We start from the raw sequence: 17,902 nt of genomic DNA on the forward strand, positions 1-17,902 counted from the left end.
TGTAGGTAGGTTAAGGATGTAAGAGGTCAGATGATTTTTGCAAGGCATAAGAATGAAGTTTTAGACCTCATTTCTTTTAAAGTTGAGGGTTTGCAAACATATAAAAAATATAGAATTCTTTAGGCTTTGCAAGCCACCAACTGTCACAACTACTTTGCTATGGTAGTGGGACAGGTGTCACTGGAAAGTAGGAGTGTGGTTGCCAAAAAAAATTGGTAATAAAGACAGAATGAGAAGACCACTGTTTTGCTGATATCTTTAACGCAAGAAAAAGAATAGTCACAAGGTTTTAGAAAAGCACTGTAGGATTTCAGGATAGCTAGACTTTGTAACTACTCACAGCATGCAGAAAACTAATTTGGTATTAGTGCTTATTTAACTTCATTATAAATACATATAACAAAAATAGTTTGTGATTTTGAGGTTACTTCATTTTGGCCATTTTCCCAATCCACCTTCCCATCCCCTCTGAGGTTTGAGCCAATGTGTGTTCTATTTCTTTTGGAGCACCACCCAACTGTACAACAACTGTTATAAAAATGTTTATTGTTTACCAAAACCAGTGGACCTCTTATCAAATGCTGCTTGGTAACAAAATCTTATCACAGTTTTAATAAAAGGAAAAAAAAAAAAACTAACTATTTGTCTCGTCATTAGTTAGACTTTCTGCAAGGTCACTTAATCCAGACTTGTTTAGTGCACTAATCAGACTATCAGGTGTTGCGTGAACTCCTTCTTGATCCTGCCAGGCAACCAAAAGCTGCTTAGCTCGCATCTTCATGTCTTCACTGTCACACTCAATCTGCCTAATTTCAGAGTCTTTCATTTCCAAGTAGGGAGCCAGAATCTTCCATTGTTCACCTAGCTTACTGGCAAATAACTCCAGCTGTTCCCCTGTTACAGGTTTATCTCGCCGAACATCAGGACCTAGAAAACAGAATATAAATTATGCAAGGAAGTACATGTTATGCAATCTTAAGTATATAACAGAACAGGAAAGCTAACGGATCACTGACTGTTATTCCCTTTCAGGAGTGTTACTTTAAAACAACTTTCATTTTTGCCATGGTTTGAATTCCTCCCTTACAATCATAATCATTAGATTTAACCCATAGTTCTACTTTAATTATGAAGATTTTGCCTGAAAGTAGCTGCTCCCTTCTAGTTCACAAGAATCAGAAGGATGAAATTCCCTACAGTATTATTCTTTCCTTTTAATTCCTTAGTATAAATCAGAAGCAGAACTGAGATAAAATGTAGAAGTTGAGAAGTAGATCATAGTAGATTAAATAACGTACCTCTCAACCAAGAACCCCAATCTTTTCCAATTTTCTAACAGAGCCAAGAAAATTCAATTCTTACTTTCATTTTCCTTCAGTAAAGCATCATTATCTTCCTCATCTTCATCCTCACCTGTTTTTATTTCTTCAGAAGGAGGCTAAAGATGACAGGAAAGAATATTTTAATAAATACCAACTTTTTTTGTTGTTGTTGTAGGGCCTGAACTCAAAGCCTGGGAGCTGTCCCTGAGCCTCTTCATGCTCAAGGCTAGCACTCTACCACTTGAGCCACAGTGCCAGTTCCAGTTTTTGAGTGATGAATTGGTGATGAGTCTCACAGGGACATTTTGCCCGGGTAGCTTCAAGCCTCAGATCTCAGCTTCCTGAGTAGCTAGGATTACAGGCATAAGTCACTGGAGCCCCGCTAAGAATGCCACCTTCTGAAGTAAGTAAGAAAGAAAGAAAGCTTTCTGAAGTAAGAAAGATGGCTCTAGTTTACATAGTTATAAGATCCCTAGTATATGTATTCAGAACAACTCCTGGCCCCCAGACTGGGCAGCGAAAAGCACGGCAAGCCTATTTGCAAGTATCTGGGGTTATTAAGTTGTATCTGAGGGAAGACTAGTGAAGAGTGTCTTATTACCAGATTTCAACAATACATTAGAAAACTTCAGGAAAAATTCAAGTCTTACTTAAATTTGTGTTAAACTCAAATTCATGCATTTTCTATAAATGCATGAGTATACTCAAATATGTTTTTTTTCTGACATGTTTGTAGGTGGTTTTTGTTATTGTTTTTGAAGACATGATAGACTAAATTTGGCTCTGCCCAAACAATTATAGAAATTTTAAGAAGATAATGTCAACTAAGGAATATGGAAATAATGATAAATGTTACTTACTGGTAATTCCTTGGCTAGCTTTATTACCATGTTTTCAAGGTATTCTGGTAAACTTTTAAACTGCTGGTTGGTTGGCTGGAAGAAGTGAGGGCTTCTGCGTGCTAATAGTCTGAGGGCTCTCCAACCATAATTTGAATTGTTCACAGCCCTATGAAGAGAGATGTCAATTTTATTTTTATTTATGCCAATTTTGTATTTATATTTTCTTTAGTTCTATATTTGCCTTTAATTTTGTCACATGAAACTATATAGTGAATGGCTGCTATATAATGACTGCTCACAATGTCATTCTTTTCATTGTAAGTTTATTCCCTCCCTCTCAGTGTGCATTCCATACAGAAAATAACAACCTAGCAGATCCATAATTACAAACCCAACAATTTTGAAGAAGCAGGCTTTAGCCCAGCAAACACATTTTGAAAGTTTATACCTTTTGCTAGCTGCTGTTTACGTAGGAGAGAACCATCTGGTTATTTGGAAGGCAGATTCATAGCTTATGTAAGAATGATGTTTGTCGGGGCGGGGAGTTTGGCCTAGTGGTTAAAGTGCTTGCCTAGCATGCATGAAGACCCGGGTTTGATTCCTCGGTACCGCATACATAGAAAAAAGCCGGAAGTGGTGCTGAGGCTCAAGTGGTAGAGCTCTAGCCTTGAGAAAGTCCAAGGACAGTGCTCAGGCTCTGAGCCCAAGCCCAGGACTGGCAAAAAAAAAAAAAAAGAATGATGTTTGTCAATGAGTTGACATCTTCAGATGAAAGTATAGAATAATTTCCTTAGTTTAACATTCAACAGTTTATGTTAACAAAGGTTAAGCATGTTTAATCCCAAAATTTGAAAATTGCCAATATTTTAAACTTTTTGTGTGTGTGGAGGGGGGCTTGAACTTGGCCTGAGCACGGTCCCTGAGCTCTTCAGCTCAAGGCTACCACCCTACCCTAGAGCCAGGCCCTACTTCCCGTTTTCTAGAGGTTAATTAGAGGTAAGAGTCTCAGGTCCTTTTGTGCCTGGGCTGCCTTTGAACCTTGATCCTCAGATCTCAGCCTCCTGAGTAGCTAAGAGTACAGAGAAGAGCCACCACGCCGGGCTTAAAACTTTTTTTTTTTGCCAGTCCTGGGCTTGAGCTCAGGGCGTGAGCACTGTCCTTGGACTTTCTCAAGACTAGAGCTCTACCACTTGAGCCTCAGCACCACTTCTGGCTTTTTTTTTCTATGTATGTGGTACCGAGGAATCGAACCCGGGTCTTTGTCATGCTAGACAAGCACTCAACCACTAGGCCAAACTCCCGGTCACAGGATTAAAACTTTTAAGTGCCACTTTGCATACAAATATGTAAAGCTGCGAAAAGATGGAAACTATAAATGCATTCTACAACTACAAATACATTCTACGTTTACAAGAAAGTCTCCTTCACCTATTGTAAGTAAGTATCACTTGAAGACCCCAAAAAAAACTCCCTGGGTAAATTCACACCAGCAATGAAGTAATGAGGTCTTCTGATTTATCTTCAATATTCTCTATCAATTTTTCTTAAACCAATCCTTGAGAATGATCACATTCTAAGAATGAATCCAGCCAGGAGCCAATGGCTCATACCTAGCTACACTGGAGTTTGAGATCTCCAAAGTTGTCCACACAGAAAAGAATCTACCTCCGAACTAGCAGTAAAAGGGTGATTTGGAGGCAAAGCTCAAGTTATCTATAACTAAGCAAGTCAAGCCAGCATGAAACCCCGAGTCCTTGGGCCTAGGACTGACAACAAAAAGCCTGTTATATAAGGATGATTTTTTGGGGGTGATGGTAGTAATAAGGATTGAACCCAAGGCTTCACACATTAGATAAGAAATCTACCAGTTGAGTCATGCCCCAGCTATTTTGTTCATTTTCTCCTGTCTTCTCTCAGGTACTGAAATGATAGGCATGTGCTATCACAGTCAGCTGACAAATTATCAACAAATCCCTATTGAGCTAGGCATTCTGGAATTATGAGGTTTTTGTGGACCATGTGCATTCTGAACCTTGGCAAAACAACCCTACAAAAGAGCAGGGACTTGAGGTCACAGTATTTTTCCTAACTCTGCATGTACTACTCAAGACTTCAGGAAATTAGCCTCAGAAAATTTGGGATACACAGTAATGGTGAGCATCATTATTGGCATTTATACACGACTTTTTGATGCTATTGGAGCAAGTCACACAGGGACTTGGACAAGGAATAGTAATTCAGCAGGGAGATGTGAAGTGAGTGAAGCTCTGTGGTGGGGGACCGGAGGGAAGGGGCCAAGGGAGACAGATGGGAGATGTCTAAAGGGAAAGATCCTTGAGGTGAAGACAAATAGTTGTGGTTAAAGCCAAAAAGTAGCAAAGATGTATATGCAGATAAAGGGAGACTGAAAAGACCTTGAAAGGAATCTGGAAGTCATTCACTATAAAATTTTATGCATGGGATTGTGATTGTGATTTAGTTAAATGTAATCTTTTTTATTTAATAGACAGGGTTTCACTATATAGCCCGCTGGCTGGCCTCAAACTATATCCTCCCTCGCCAGCCTCCAGTGCTCAGATTACAGGTGTGTGCCATTTCTGGCCCTTGCACATTTATTTTAAAGATGCATGAAAAATTGACTACAGACTAAGAGAACACAATAATTAAAAAAACTTCCTGCAAAGGTGACAATAATCATGCTATCAAATACTATATTCTCAAACATGCTTAATGTGAGTATGTAATCTTCAAAATAGCCTTGTGAAATGAGTATTAATATTAGCACTTAATAGATGAGAGAAGGGACCCAGCAGTATTTTTAAGTTCCAGTCACAAGCAAATGGTAGAGGTGGGAATCTGTGCATCCTGACAAAAGGGCCCTTGTCCTTAAATCACACTCTATAATGCCTACTAGAAACTATAAGACTATAGTGTCACCTGGAATATTCTAGATAAATAGGCTGAGACTCAATCCTGAAGTTACTTTAAAATCTGAGGCAGTGAGTGAATGCTAACGATGGAGACTGTCAGAGGAAATATAAGGTACCAAGGTAAAGGGAGTGGTTTCATGGGTGCCAACAGGAGAGTTATTTAGAAATGATGGGTCAACTTCTGAAAGGCTGAACAGGTGGGCCTGCATGGCTACTGTAGTGGACATTGACAGATGAGATTTGTGTTGGCTGTTCAGAGGCTGCTTTGAAGGGAAATACAGAATAGAGGTGAGAGCTGGAGGGAGAGATTGATTTTTTCTTTTACTTTGAAACAAATGTGATTTTAAGTCATTTGATAATAATCTTTGAAATCAGGATGTAGTAATGTGAACTTGGTATATGCACTCAGTGCTACTATTGTCCATTGCCCCTTTAAGTTTACTAGCATACTTAGAATTCCCTAGAGTAGTGGAGGAACTTAAAATCAGCTTATGAAAAAGCTTACTTACTTATATTCATTTTCAACCATGTTTTCAGGGTCTGCTTGTTCAATGGCTTCTTCAAAGAACTCCTCCAAAGTTGGCATGTATTCCCTGGGCATTACAAGGTAACTAGTGAGCATAATGTATTAACAATACTAATAAAACGTTAATTAGAGTTAGGAATGTTTTTAAACTTAGGAACTCTTTTTGTTGTTGTTGTTGATCATGGGGCTTGAACTCAGGACCTGTGAGTTGTCCCTGAGCTACTTTTGCTCAAGGCTATTAACTCTTACCAGTTAAACCACAATGCACCTTCTAGCTTTTTCTGAGTAGTTTATTGGAAAAAAATCTTAGGGACTTTCCTGGTCAGGCTGGCTTCAAACTATGATCCTCAGATTTCAGCCTCCTGAATAGCTAAAATAGGTGTGAGCCACTGGCACCTGGCTAAAACTACTTTTTTTTTTTTTTTTTGCCAGTCCTGCAGTTTGAACTCAGAGCCTAAGCACTGTCCTTGAGCCTCTTTTGCTCAAGGCTAGACCCACCTGAGACACAACACCACTTCCGGCCTTTTCTGTTTATGTGGTACTAAGGAATTGAATCCAGGGCTTCATGTATGCTAAGCAAGCACTCTACCACTAAGCCACGTTCCCAGCCCTGAAACTACATTTCTAAGGAAAAAAAAAAAAAAAAAAAAAGACTTAAAGCTAATCTCTCAAAAAGGACAATAAAAGGGGTATAGTCTGATGATTATCATCCACTGTGCATTGCTCACACATAAAAACTATGAAAATGCTATTATTATGAGTGGACCAGGGGTTTAAAAGCATTGGAATAGAAAAATTAATCCTGCTTTCACACAATAACAACTGTTTTTAGACCCATGTTAGTAAAAACTAATAACCATGCCATAATGAAATGTCAAAAGATTAGCTTTTTTTTTTTTTTTTGGCCAGTCGGGGGCTTTGAACTCAGGGCCTGAGCACTGTCCTTGGGCTTGCTCAAGGTTAGAGCTCTACCACTTGAGCCATAGCACCAGTTCTGGCTTTTTTTTTTGGCCAGTCCTTGGCTTGAGCTCAGAGCCTGAGCACTGTCCTTGGATTTTCTCAAGGCTCTACCACGTGAGCCTCAGCACCACTTCTGGCTTTTTTCTATGTATGTGGTACCAAGGAATCGAACCTGCATCTTTGTGTATGCTAGGCAAGCGCTCTATCACAAGGCCAAACTCCCAGCCTAAGATTAGCTTTTAACTCTAAAATTATTTATTTTTAGATTTCCATGGCAACATTTCTTTTTTTTAATTGAGTTTGTCCTAGGTAGGTGCCACACCCCAGCCTCTTTTCAGTTTAGCTGCTTTCCATATAAGAATCTTGTGCTTCTCTTCAGAGACTGGCCCTTCCACCTTAATCTTACCCAAACTCTATCTAACTAGTGTAGCTGGGACCACAGCTGCATGCCTATCCCTGGTTTATTGACTGAGATAGGGGACTGCTGACTGCCATGCTAGCTTGGTTCATGATCCTCCTCTGGCTCGTGACAGACTTCTTCATGTATATTAAAATACATCTTTGCAGAGTAATATTTTTAACTCTTTCTGGGTTCAATGTCGTTTATGATAGCTTTTTTTTTTTTCTAAAAGAAAGGTCATGGATAAGAGATTCTTAATGTTTTGACATTAAAATACTACTTTCTCTCTTTTAAAATGGTATTTAGTATTCAACCCAGGGCCTTGTTCATATACCTAAGCTACTCCTCCAGCTTAAAAATCTAGAAAATATGGGCCGGGAGTTTGGCCTAGTGGTAGAGTGCTTGCCTAGCATGCACGAAGACTCGGGTTCGATTCCTCGGTACCACATACTTAGAAAAAGCCGGAAGTGGTGCTAAGGCTCAAGTGGTAGAGCTCTAGCTTTGAGAAAAATCCAAGGACAGTGCTCAGGCCCTGAGCTTAAGCCCAGGACTGGCAAAAAAAAAAAAAAAAAAGAATCTAGAAGATATCATACGCTGCATTTGTCTGTCTTTTTTTAAAAAAAACAACCAGAACAGAGCACTCATGGTGGAATGTATGTAAATTTGGTTAGTGAGCTATCAAGGGGCAGGAAACTTTTTTGTGTGCCAAAAGCCATATAGATATTTATAGCATCAACAGCAGGCCACAGAAAATTCACCAAATTGTCAATTTAGACAAATAGCTTGTCATGTACCAAATGATTTGGTGGGCCTTACTTGGCTTGAGGGCCAGATATTCCTCACCCATTTTTAGACTTTTATTGGTGTGAGCCTAGTGTGGTTTGATTCAGACACATTTTATCATCAGTATGGAACTTTCTACATATTTTAGCTTAGAAGTTCCTTTATGATGATGATAGAAATGTAAATGATTAGAAATGCAATGAGAACAAGCTATCATTTTAATTGTTTGGGAAATCTTTCCCCTTCTTCCCCAGCTTAGTAGAAACAGTCAAGCTTCTAGGTTGGTATTCCAGAAGGTACCTCCTCAATGATCTCAGCTTTACTTAGAGGACATTGGCTTATGAAATTTTGCAAGCCTAAGGCTTTACTTCTGTTTGTGACTATTACTACCAAGTTCCCTCATTTTCCAAACAAGGGGTCATCTGCTCCCAGCTGATACAATCATGTCAGTTCAATTTATTCTCCTGGTATTTAGTTCTGATTCCTTTTGTGACTCTATATTTATGATCCTAAAATTACTTTGTCAGCATTTCTAGATGCTGTATATACGGAGGGAAGCCATATTGTGCTGTGCCAACAGTCAACCACAACAGACTTTTCAATTTCTTTTGAATTGATTATTGCTGAGAAAGGCTCCATTCTACTCTATTAACACTGAAAAAAAAAATCTTTAAAATGTTTTAAACTTGCCTTGTGTCTGATTTACAGGCTTCCATATTATCAGGACAGAGATTCCAAAGCCTTGTTAACTCCTCACTACAAAATAAACAGACAAATGTTTTATGGATACCATCTGCACATGACTTAAAACTGAACAGAAGAGCAATATTAACAGTGGATTTCTGGGTGGTGATATGAGTAGTTTTACTTTTCTCCCTCATTTTATTTGGCATTTAAATTTTCTACATAAGGATATATTTGATGATAATCTCATAAATTTTTTTTGAAATATTCAATTTCAATAAAAAGCAATAAAGTTGTTAATTAGAAGTTAACTATTCACAAAAAAGGATACTTTAGAGTGATACAGAGAAACCTCTTTAAAACATAAAAATAACCAAGAACATCCTACATAATAAGTGAACTTACTTTCCCATCAGGATTTTTTTGTTTGCTCCTTTGCCTAGGAAGTCCTCTGGGGCTGCTCTCTTCCGTACCACTCTTGTGGGCTTGGTATCTGATGTCCTGTGGTTAACATAACAAGGAAAACAAGCTATTAGACAATATAAAAATGCCACACAGTAAGGTTTTTTTTTTTTTTTTCCCCAGTCTTGGGGCTTGGACTCAGGGCCTGGGCACTGTCCCTACTGCTTTTACTCAAAGCTATCACTCTACCACATGAGCCACAGTACGACTTCTGACTGTTTTCTGTTATATGGTACTGAAGAATCGAACCCAGGGCTTTATGCATGCTAGGCAAACACTCTACCGCTAAGCTACATTCATAGCCCAATAAGGCAAACTTTAAGGAGCCTTTTTTTCTTCAATAAGTGATGTTGATCAATCTGAGAACTTAAAAATCTGAGACAAATAATACAAATGTCAACATGAACTTCTTAAGAGGGGAAAATACGAACATGGTAGCACTTTTATAGAAAACACCATTACCTTACATTTTAAATTTCTTTTTCTTTTCCTTTTTTTTTTTTTGGCCAGTCCTGGGGATTGAACTCAGGGCCTGGGTACTGTCTTTGGACACCTTTTGCTTGAGGCTAGTGCTTTGCCACTTGAACTACAGCACCACTTCCATCTTTTTCTAGGTGGTACTGAGGAATCCAAACCAGGGCTTCGTGCATACTAGGTGAGCATTTTACCACTAAGCTATTAACTTACATTTTTTTTAAAAATAAAAAATACATATACACATGTCCATACTTGATATAAAATAATCAAACTACACTTTGAAATTGCTTTCTTCTATTTCTTGTGATGAGAATGAATTTACCTTTCTTTGACAAAACTTGGGCAGCCTTCATTTTTCCATGAGTTCCAATTTTCTTCAGTGTTTAATATATGCTGGGAAAAACAAAGAAATTACCTTTGTGTAACAGAACCTTTGAGATTATATTTGATATTATAGAAACTTATATATTAAATACATACCTCTACCATCTTTGAAAATCTTTCTCCATCGGGAGGGTTTTCAGATAGTAGCTGTGATTAGAAAGAATATACTAAGCTTTCAACAACTTTCTGCATCATAGGAGTCGTTTGCAGGCAGAGAACCAAAAAGTGTTTGTGTTCTTGTACCTGAGCTTAACTTTATCCTTATTTTCCTATTTGGGGCTGAAACAAAGAAAATTCTAAATTTCCATTTTTGCCAATCATAGGTTTGTTGCGTGTTGGACTTACTTGATAGACTGATTTTGTAGTATCTTCAATCCAGAGAGATTGCTCATCAGTTAAAACATAGTTTGAACTAGGGTAAGAAGCAATAAAAGCACATATGAGTTCTGGCAGTACACGTGAACTTTAAGGCTTACTTAATAAGGGGTGGTGGTGGTACTTGTGGGACTTGAACTCTGGGCCTAGGCATTGTCCCCAAGCTTTTTAGCTCAAGGCTACCACCCTACCCCTTGAGCCATATCCGGTTTTCTGGTGGTTAATTGGAGTCTCACAGACTTTTTAGTGCCCGTGCTGGCTTTGCCATTGAATCACAATTCTCAGATCTCAGCCTCCTGTATAGCTAGGATTACAGGTATGAGCCACCGCGCCTGGCTTAATAGGTTGTTAAAAAACAGGGCGGGCTGGGAGTTTGGCCTAGTGGTAAAGTGCTTGCCTGGCATGCATGAAGACCCAGTTCAATTCCGCGATACCACATACATAGAAAAAAAAAAGAAGTTGTTCTGAGGTTCAAGTGGTAGAGCTGTAGCCTTGAGAAACTCCAAGGACAGTGCTCAGGCCCTGAGCTCAAGCCCAGGACTGGCAACAACAAAAAAAACCCCACACAGGGCGCCAGTGCTCATGCCTGGAATCCTAGCTACTCATACTCAGGAGGCTAAAATCTGAGGATCCCAGTTCAAAGCCAGCCCAGGCATGAAAGTCCATTAACCACCAGGAAACTCTAAGTGGCACTGTGGCTCAAAGTGGTAGAGCACTAGCCTTAAGCTGAAGAGCTCAGAGACAGTACCCAGGTCAGAGGACAAACAAACACATACACACACAGAGAAAGTACTATGCAAAGTAACTATATTGAATGTCAAAAATTAAAAAGAAATAGTACAAGTGAAAGGATATTTAATTAATATGGTTATAAAGGCAATCATTTTTTCTTTTTCTTTCTTCTTTTTTTGGGGGGGTTGGTTATGAGACTTAAACTCAGGGGTTGGGTACTGTCCCTGAGCTTCTTCAAGGTTAGCACTTTACCACATGAGCCACAGCACCACTTCTGGTTTTTGAGTGTAGTTAACTGGAGTTAAGAGTCTCATAGGGACTTTTCTGCCTGGATTGGCTTCAAACCATCGTCCTTAGATCTCAGTTTCCTGAGTAGCTAGGATTACAGGCATGAGCCATTGGTGCCAGGAGTGTTTTATAAGTTTAATACAACATGAAAGCCTGTAGGATAATATAATACATATAATAATGATATATTCCTATATAACTCATTTGGAATATGATGAGAAGACCTAAGCATAAAAAAAGGTACAGGCAAACCTAAATTGTTTCAGCTCTAAATAACTGAGCTCTTGCTATGTATTAGGTGCTCTAAAGCCATCCAACAAATACTGATAAAGTACCATGTTCCAGGATCTGCAGCACTATACATATTACTCACAGAATCCTGAGAACTATCTGAGTACCTAAGTATAGACTTTAATGGCTCAATTATGTACCCAAGGTCATAAAGCCTGGATTCACATCTAGACCTAATTCCAAACATCCTGATCTTTGTATTACAATATACCAAACCTCCAAAATTAGAATGACATTTTGGAGTATGTGCCATGTGCTACCTTAAAATTACAATTCTGAAAGAGCTGTTTTGAGGCCAGTGAGTGATGACACTGGGGTTCAAACTTAGCAGGTAATAAAGTTATGTCCTTTATGGTTCCACTGCCAAGCAACAGCAGGCTCACTTCAATCATGAAGAGGATGAGAAGAAATAGTATGCTTGGAATGGAGGATTTACTTAGATGAGATTCTCATGAGGTTTTATGAAAATGCAGATAAAGGAACTCATTTTTGCTTTCACGTTTTCTTTGCAGTTTTCTAGTACTCTGGACAGTTCCATGGCTTATTAGAGAATTAGTGGGAGAAAGAGTAAGGAGAAGGAGTGATGAAAGCCTACAGTAGTGTTCTCTTTCCATCCATAAAGATATGTAGTAGTTATCTCTTTCCATCCATAAGGAAATCCTGGAAGTAAGTAGGGAATTTGTATGTTTAGTACTTTTTCCTCATAACTATTCTGTGTCTAAAAGCTCCCAACGAGAGCTTTTTCTATGTACTCCAAATATATAAAATGGGTCACATTAAAAAAATTATATGCAGGTATTTTCCTTTGTTGTTACTTGTAATTCCTTACTATTTATATGAGCTTACCTTTTGAATTTGACCTGCCCTTTGAGATACTGGAATAAAATGAGATACTGCAACAGGATATGTCGCCGAAAGTTACTGTCACTCAGTTGTAAATCCATCAACTATTAAAAAGCAAGCATACACACAAAACAGCATACTAAGATCATGTTTTGACAGGTACAGGTAATACTGCTGTAAGAATGGAATATTCTCATTCAATTAAGCTATTTGTTGTGAGCGCAGTGTTATTGCACAAGTAAGTACAAAGCAGCAGCAGGTTCAATTAGACTTATCTCTTGAGCATTTTATGTCATGACATATTCATATTGGTAAAAGCAATGTTTCTGCCTATGGTCTTGACAGCTGGGCAGACCTATAAGAAAGCAGAAGGGAAGCTGTCCCCTTCCCACATAGAAAGAAATAAAGGCGAATGAAGTCCATATGGAGAGAAGAGTACAATACCAAGGAGTGTCATTCATTTTTGTGGCCTTATAAATATCTGTACCAAAAGTAGTGCTCAACATCAGACCAGGCATTAGAGGTTAAGCATCATCTGTGAATTTGAAGTGGCCACATCTTAGATTTTAGACACAATTTCATCATATTGTATTATCACAATGTGGTTAAGAACAGAGCTGAAGATCATTAATAAGGAAGCTCTTCAGCAATCCTGCTACTAGGCAGATTCAACTATAAGAATGAGCTCCAGCAACAAAGAAAAACCGCTTTGATCTTACACACTGTGTCAATTCTGCTATTATGACTTAGTTTCCAAATGGAAAAAAAAACAAAAACAAAAAAACCCATAACCTTGGCAGAAAGAAAGTTTCTCACCCCAATAATGAATAACCAGTAACATAACAAAAGCTCTGATTGGTTTCTGGTTCAATGTCTCAAATTCTATGAGCTTAGCTTCTATCTAGTAATATGATAGATACACGATGCACTAGCCATTTCATGTCTGAAGGTGGTGTAAGGAACTTTTTTAGTCAAAATGATTTCAGTCATTACTTGGTAATTCTGGTCCTTGAGGATATTTTTGTTTCTGGAAGCCAAATTTTTTCTTTGAGGTTTTCTCTTTTAATATTTTACCTATTATTGCTGTGTGTTTGAAGCAAAGAGAATGAGCCAAAACATAAACTCAGTGTGCCATTTTGACTAGAAAAGTTAAAAAATTTCTTAGAAACCTACTGATCAAAAAAATATGATTATATATATTAAAAATATATAAAACTAATAGGGAGCTTTAAACCTCTTACTTGTATCTAAAAATAGTAAATCACAAATTTTTTTCACAAAATGTAAATGAATGAGCAAGACCAAATTCTAATATAACTTACATACAGATAAGCCTGATTTGCTAATCACTGTTTGCATTCATCCATTTTCAGTGATCTAAAGAACTTTGTCATACACATTTAGTTACTTATCAACTCCTGCTTGTGAAGGGAGGCTGTTTCTAAATTTTAACTAACAAATACACGATTTATAAGTAACAGTACAGTAGGACTTGTATATTTCCTTAGGCATGCAGGTGATTCTCTAGATGCTATAACTAAGAGCAAACGCTTTAACTTTAAAGTTTTCATTTCCCACATCTTTGCCAATAGCATTTGTTAGGCTTTGCCAATTTGGTATTAAAAGTTACCCCACCTTTCTATTTCTAGTATAGATGGAAAGTTATTAAGCTGTATTTAGACTTGTCCAAGGAAGAAACAGCACTTTCAAATTAACATCAGCTTTATTCAAAAACAAAGTAACACTGCTACTGAACTAGAAAATACTAGCTTGATAAAAGAAAAATAGCATGATATTATGTGAAAACAGAAAGTTATCTACCTTTTCACTTGTTAAAAATTTTGCAAAATAAACATGTTCTCCTCCTGTTTTCAGCTCTTCCATCTTTTTTCTGGAGGCCTGAGTGTCATCTAATTTATAACTCTTAAAAACAGCTAGAACTTCTTCAGAATACTGCAAAGTTAAACAAACAAAAAAACAACAATCAAGTTAGTAGTGTTAGCACTATTTCCAAATATTTTTTGCTTTTCTGTATCAGAAACTTAAAAGACTTTATTCCTAATAGACCATATATGTATGGTGTTAAGGTATATCTGATAAGATAAACTATGACAGCAATATGGTAGCAAAAGGATTGTTTTTGCTGGTCTGTAATAAGCAACTCACCTTAAGAAAAGTTTTCCATGAAATCTTCTCATAGCATTGTACTGGGTTTCTGAAGTAATCCTGAAGTGACCAGAATTTTCTATACAGGTTGTAATCGATGGGAATAGAGCTAGTGAAATAAATGCTATGATAAATTATTTGAATTATGTTACAAATATGTAGATACCCTTAACTCCTTCTGGGTCACAAACCCTTTTCAGAAACCCATAAAAGACATAGCCTCTTTTCCCAAAAAAGTACATATTCCAAAATACTTATAGGAAGTTTTACATGCTGTTTTAGAAGATTTGAAGACTCCAACAGATCTCTTTATATATAATGATGGAGCCCTTGAATTTTGGCTAGATTCATGATTACTCAGAATTAAAGGCAATGTTTCCTGACCTCTCTTGCCTTTAGATGTCATGTTAAATAAGCTCTAAATGCAATTTTGGGGGCCATGTTTTATCATTTATTCTTTCTCCTTTCTCTGGCTCATATTTGGATGTTATAATGCTGCATCATAGGAAAAAGGGCAAACACTAAATAAAGTGTGTTGGAATAAGTAGTTAGTTATAAGAAATTAGCCTCTACACTGTTAAAACCAATGTTAATTTGAATCTCTGCCACAGGCATAGATTTACAAACTCTCAGTATAACACAAAGTCTCAGTAAAACACAAACACAGAAGGCACAAATCAAACTAGTATTACAAAAACAAGCACCATTCCTCTGTTGACTTACAACATTACTAATTCAACTCCTAATCTGTTTTGAATCTGTAGTACAGTACTGGGGTTTGAACTTACAACCTTTTTTTGTTTTGCTTTTGGTGGTGGACTTTGATTTAGTCCCAGCTGAGTAGATTTATGAAGCTGAGGCAAGAGAATCTCTAAGGTTGGGAATTTAGTCCAGCTTCTACAACAAAGCAAGATCCACCTTTTAGGCAGTAATAACATAAATTCTTGTTTACACCTAGAAGCACACTAGCAAAAAATATTTCCTTTACATCTTCCCTTTTCTTCCTCACTGCTTCCAACCAGTACTATGAAGAAATTAATTAGAAAGACAAATCAGACCTATAGAAGATGAGAAAAGACACAGTAAGAACAAAGACAAGAAAGAATGCAAAAGGAAGTTTCTTACTACTTCCACTTCATTGGAAGTCTAATACCCACAGGCAGCAGGTCTACAAGTTTATTGGAAGGGATAAGGGGAAGAATTCCTAAGACTGGCTTTTTAAATACTGGGATATGCATATGGCAGACTAAGGAAATGAAGAACTAGTTGGAAACCAACTGATAAAGCCATTTAATGACACAGGATTATTTTTAAATCATACACATTAAAGTTTTATATATATAACTTTATATATTATATATGCACATATACAAGTATACACATATATATGTGAAGATACACACATATATGAAATCTATAAGCTCCATTTCTTACCTCCTTGTTTGCATGTTCAATGTAGTATTTGATAGGTCATTAAAAGATTACCTTGGTAAATTAAGGAATTTTAAGCTCTTAACAACTCACCAAGTCGTTGGAGCTTCATCATCTCCCATTTCACCTTCTTCTACATCCATTCCTTCTTCTCTGTCCTCAGAGTGCTGAATTAAAAAAAAATGGACAGCTTATCATAAAGCAATCAAAAGGTAATAATATCAGGCTAATTATACTCTGAGAACCATTATTAGAGAAGTCTAGTTACAGTAACTATCCAGACCTGTAATCTTTTTTTTTTTTTTTTTGGTGGGTCATGGGGCATATAGTCAGCCTGGACGCTGTCCCTGAACTCTTTAGCTCAAGGTTACCGCCCTGTCCCTGAGCCTGGGCATAGTCCCTGAGCTCTTCAGCTCAAGGTTACCACCCTTGAGCCAAGCCCCACTTCCTGTTTTCTAGAGATTAATTGGAGATAAGAGTCTTAGATCCTCTTGTGCCTGGGCTGGCTTAGAACCTTGATCCTCAGAGCTCAGCTTTCTGAGTAGTTAGGATTACAGGTGTGAGCCACACCTGTAATTATAGGCTCAGACCTACAATCTTTAAGACAATGGGAATTCTATGTGATAGGATCCAAGAGCACAAGAAAAGTATGACAATGACATAACACAGACATGAACACATAGTATTAAGACTCAAATTAAGCCAGGCACATACAGGTGGCTCATACTTGTAATCCCAGCTACCCAGGAGGCTGAGATCTGAGGCTTGTGGTTCCAAACCAGCTCCACAGAAAAGTCCTCTTGGGACTCTTATCTCCAATAAACTATTCAAAAAAGCCAGAAGTGGGGCCAGAAGCACACAACTAGCATGCACAAAGCCCTTGGTTGGATTCCTTGGTACCACATACACAGAAAAAAAGCTGGAAGTGGCACTGGGGCTCAAATGACAGAGCGCTAGCCTTGAGTTTCCAAGGACAGTGCCCAGCCCGAGTTCAAGCCCCAAGACTGAAAAAAACAAAACAACAACAAAAAACCCCCCCAAAAACCCCAAAAGAAAAAACAGCCAGAAGTAGAGCTGTAGCTCAAGTGGTTGAGTTCAAAGAGGCTCAGGGACAGCACCCAGACCCTTAGTTCAAGCCCCAGAACCAAAAAACAAAACAAAACAAATCAGTTATTTCTGAAAACAAGGCCAACAGGGCCTGGGAATGTGGCTTAGTGGTAGAGTGCTGGCTTAGCATGCATGAAGTCCTGGATTCAATCCCTTGATACCACAAACCCAGAAAAAGCCAGAGGAAGTGCTGTGGCTCAAGTGGCAGAGCACCAGCCTTGAGGAAAAAGTGTGCAAGGATAGTGCCTAGGCACTGAGTTCAAGCCCCAGGACAGGCAAACACAAAAAACAAAAAAGCCAAACCAAGGCCAACAGATCCTCTCTGGGAACAAATGGTGGATAGTAAATGTTTTGGAAATATATACAGTGAGAAGTACAACTAAGAGTGGCTGGGAGTTTGTCCAAGTGGTAAGAGTGCTTGCCTAGCATGCATGATGACCCGGATTCAATTACTTGGTACCACATAAAAAAGTCAGAAGTGGTGCTGTGGCTCAAGTGGTAGAGCTCTAACCTTGAGGACAGCCCAAGTACAGTGCTCAGGCCCTGAGTTCAAGGCCCAGGACTGGCAAAAAAAAAAAAAAAAAAAGTACAAGTAAGAGGCAATTCACTGAAGAAAAACTCCAGTCCATATGTAGTTAAATTCTTTAATGTTGACAATAATCAAAGGAATGTAAAACAAAAAATTTAATTTTAAAATATTTTTACCAATTAAGGAAAGACATTAAAACTTTACAGGGTTGGTACAAGGCCATGGAATGTGGGCAAGCATTGTCAGTAGTAATAGTATAAATGCAAATAAGGATGGGGGGTGTGGTTCAAGAGGTATACCTATATAACAGTGAAAGTTCTTAAGTTCAAACCCTAGCATAGCAAATAAATAGGTATAACCATTTTAAGAA

The 17,902-nt window shown here is 37.9% G+C and overlaps 1 protein-coding gene across 2 annotated transcripts in view; it reads right to left on the minus strand.

Annotated features, from left to right (window-relative positions):
- Positions 1-529: 529 nt before the first annotated feature.
- Thoc1 (THO complex subunit 1) overlaps positions 530-17,902 on the minus strand; it is a 29,511-nt gene continuing 12,138 nt past the window's right edge. The window contains exons 9-21 of one of the 2 annotated variants that reach the window (XM_090353362.1): positions 15,990-16,063; positions 14,466-14,574; positions 14,121-14,252; positions 12,303-12,403; positions 10,116-10,182; positions 9,867-9,917; positions 9,709-9,779; positions 8,853-8,948; positions 8,454-8,519; positions 5,604-5,687; positions 2,183-2,330; positions 1,414-1,438; positions 530-927 (exon numbers count right to left, since the gene is read on the minus strand). In XM_090353362.1, the coding sequence (XP_090209488.1) occupies positions 635-927; positions 1,414-1,438; positions 2,183-2,330; positions 5,604-5,687; positions 8,454-8,519; positions 8,853-8,948; positions 9,709-9,779; positions 9,867-9,917; positions 10,116-10,182; positions 12,303-12,403; positions 14,121-14,252; positions 14,466-14,574; positions 15,990-16,063 (1,317 nt within the window). In that variant the 3' untranslated portion in view covers positions 530-634. Of the gene's footprint in view, positions 928-1,362; positions 1,439-2,182; positions 2,331-5,603; positions 5,688-8,453; positions 8,520-8,852; positions 8,949-9,708; positions 9,780-9,866; positions 9,918-10,115; positions 10,183-12,302; positions 12,404-14,120; positions 14,253-14,465; positions 14,575-15,989; positions 16,064-17,902 lie in introns of both variants that reach the window. The other variant, XM_090353361.1, reaches the window with a different exon arrangement.

The sequence above is a fragment of the Megascapheus bottae genome, chromosome 19, assembly GCF_031878675.1.
Source record: "Megascapheus bottae isolate mThoBot1 chromosome 19, mThoBot2.hap1, whole genome shotgun sequence".
NCBI classification, from domain to species: Eukaryota; Metazoa; Chordata; class Mammalia; order Rodentia; family Geomyidae; genus Megascapheus; species Megascapheus bottae.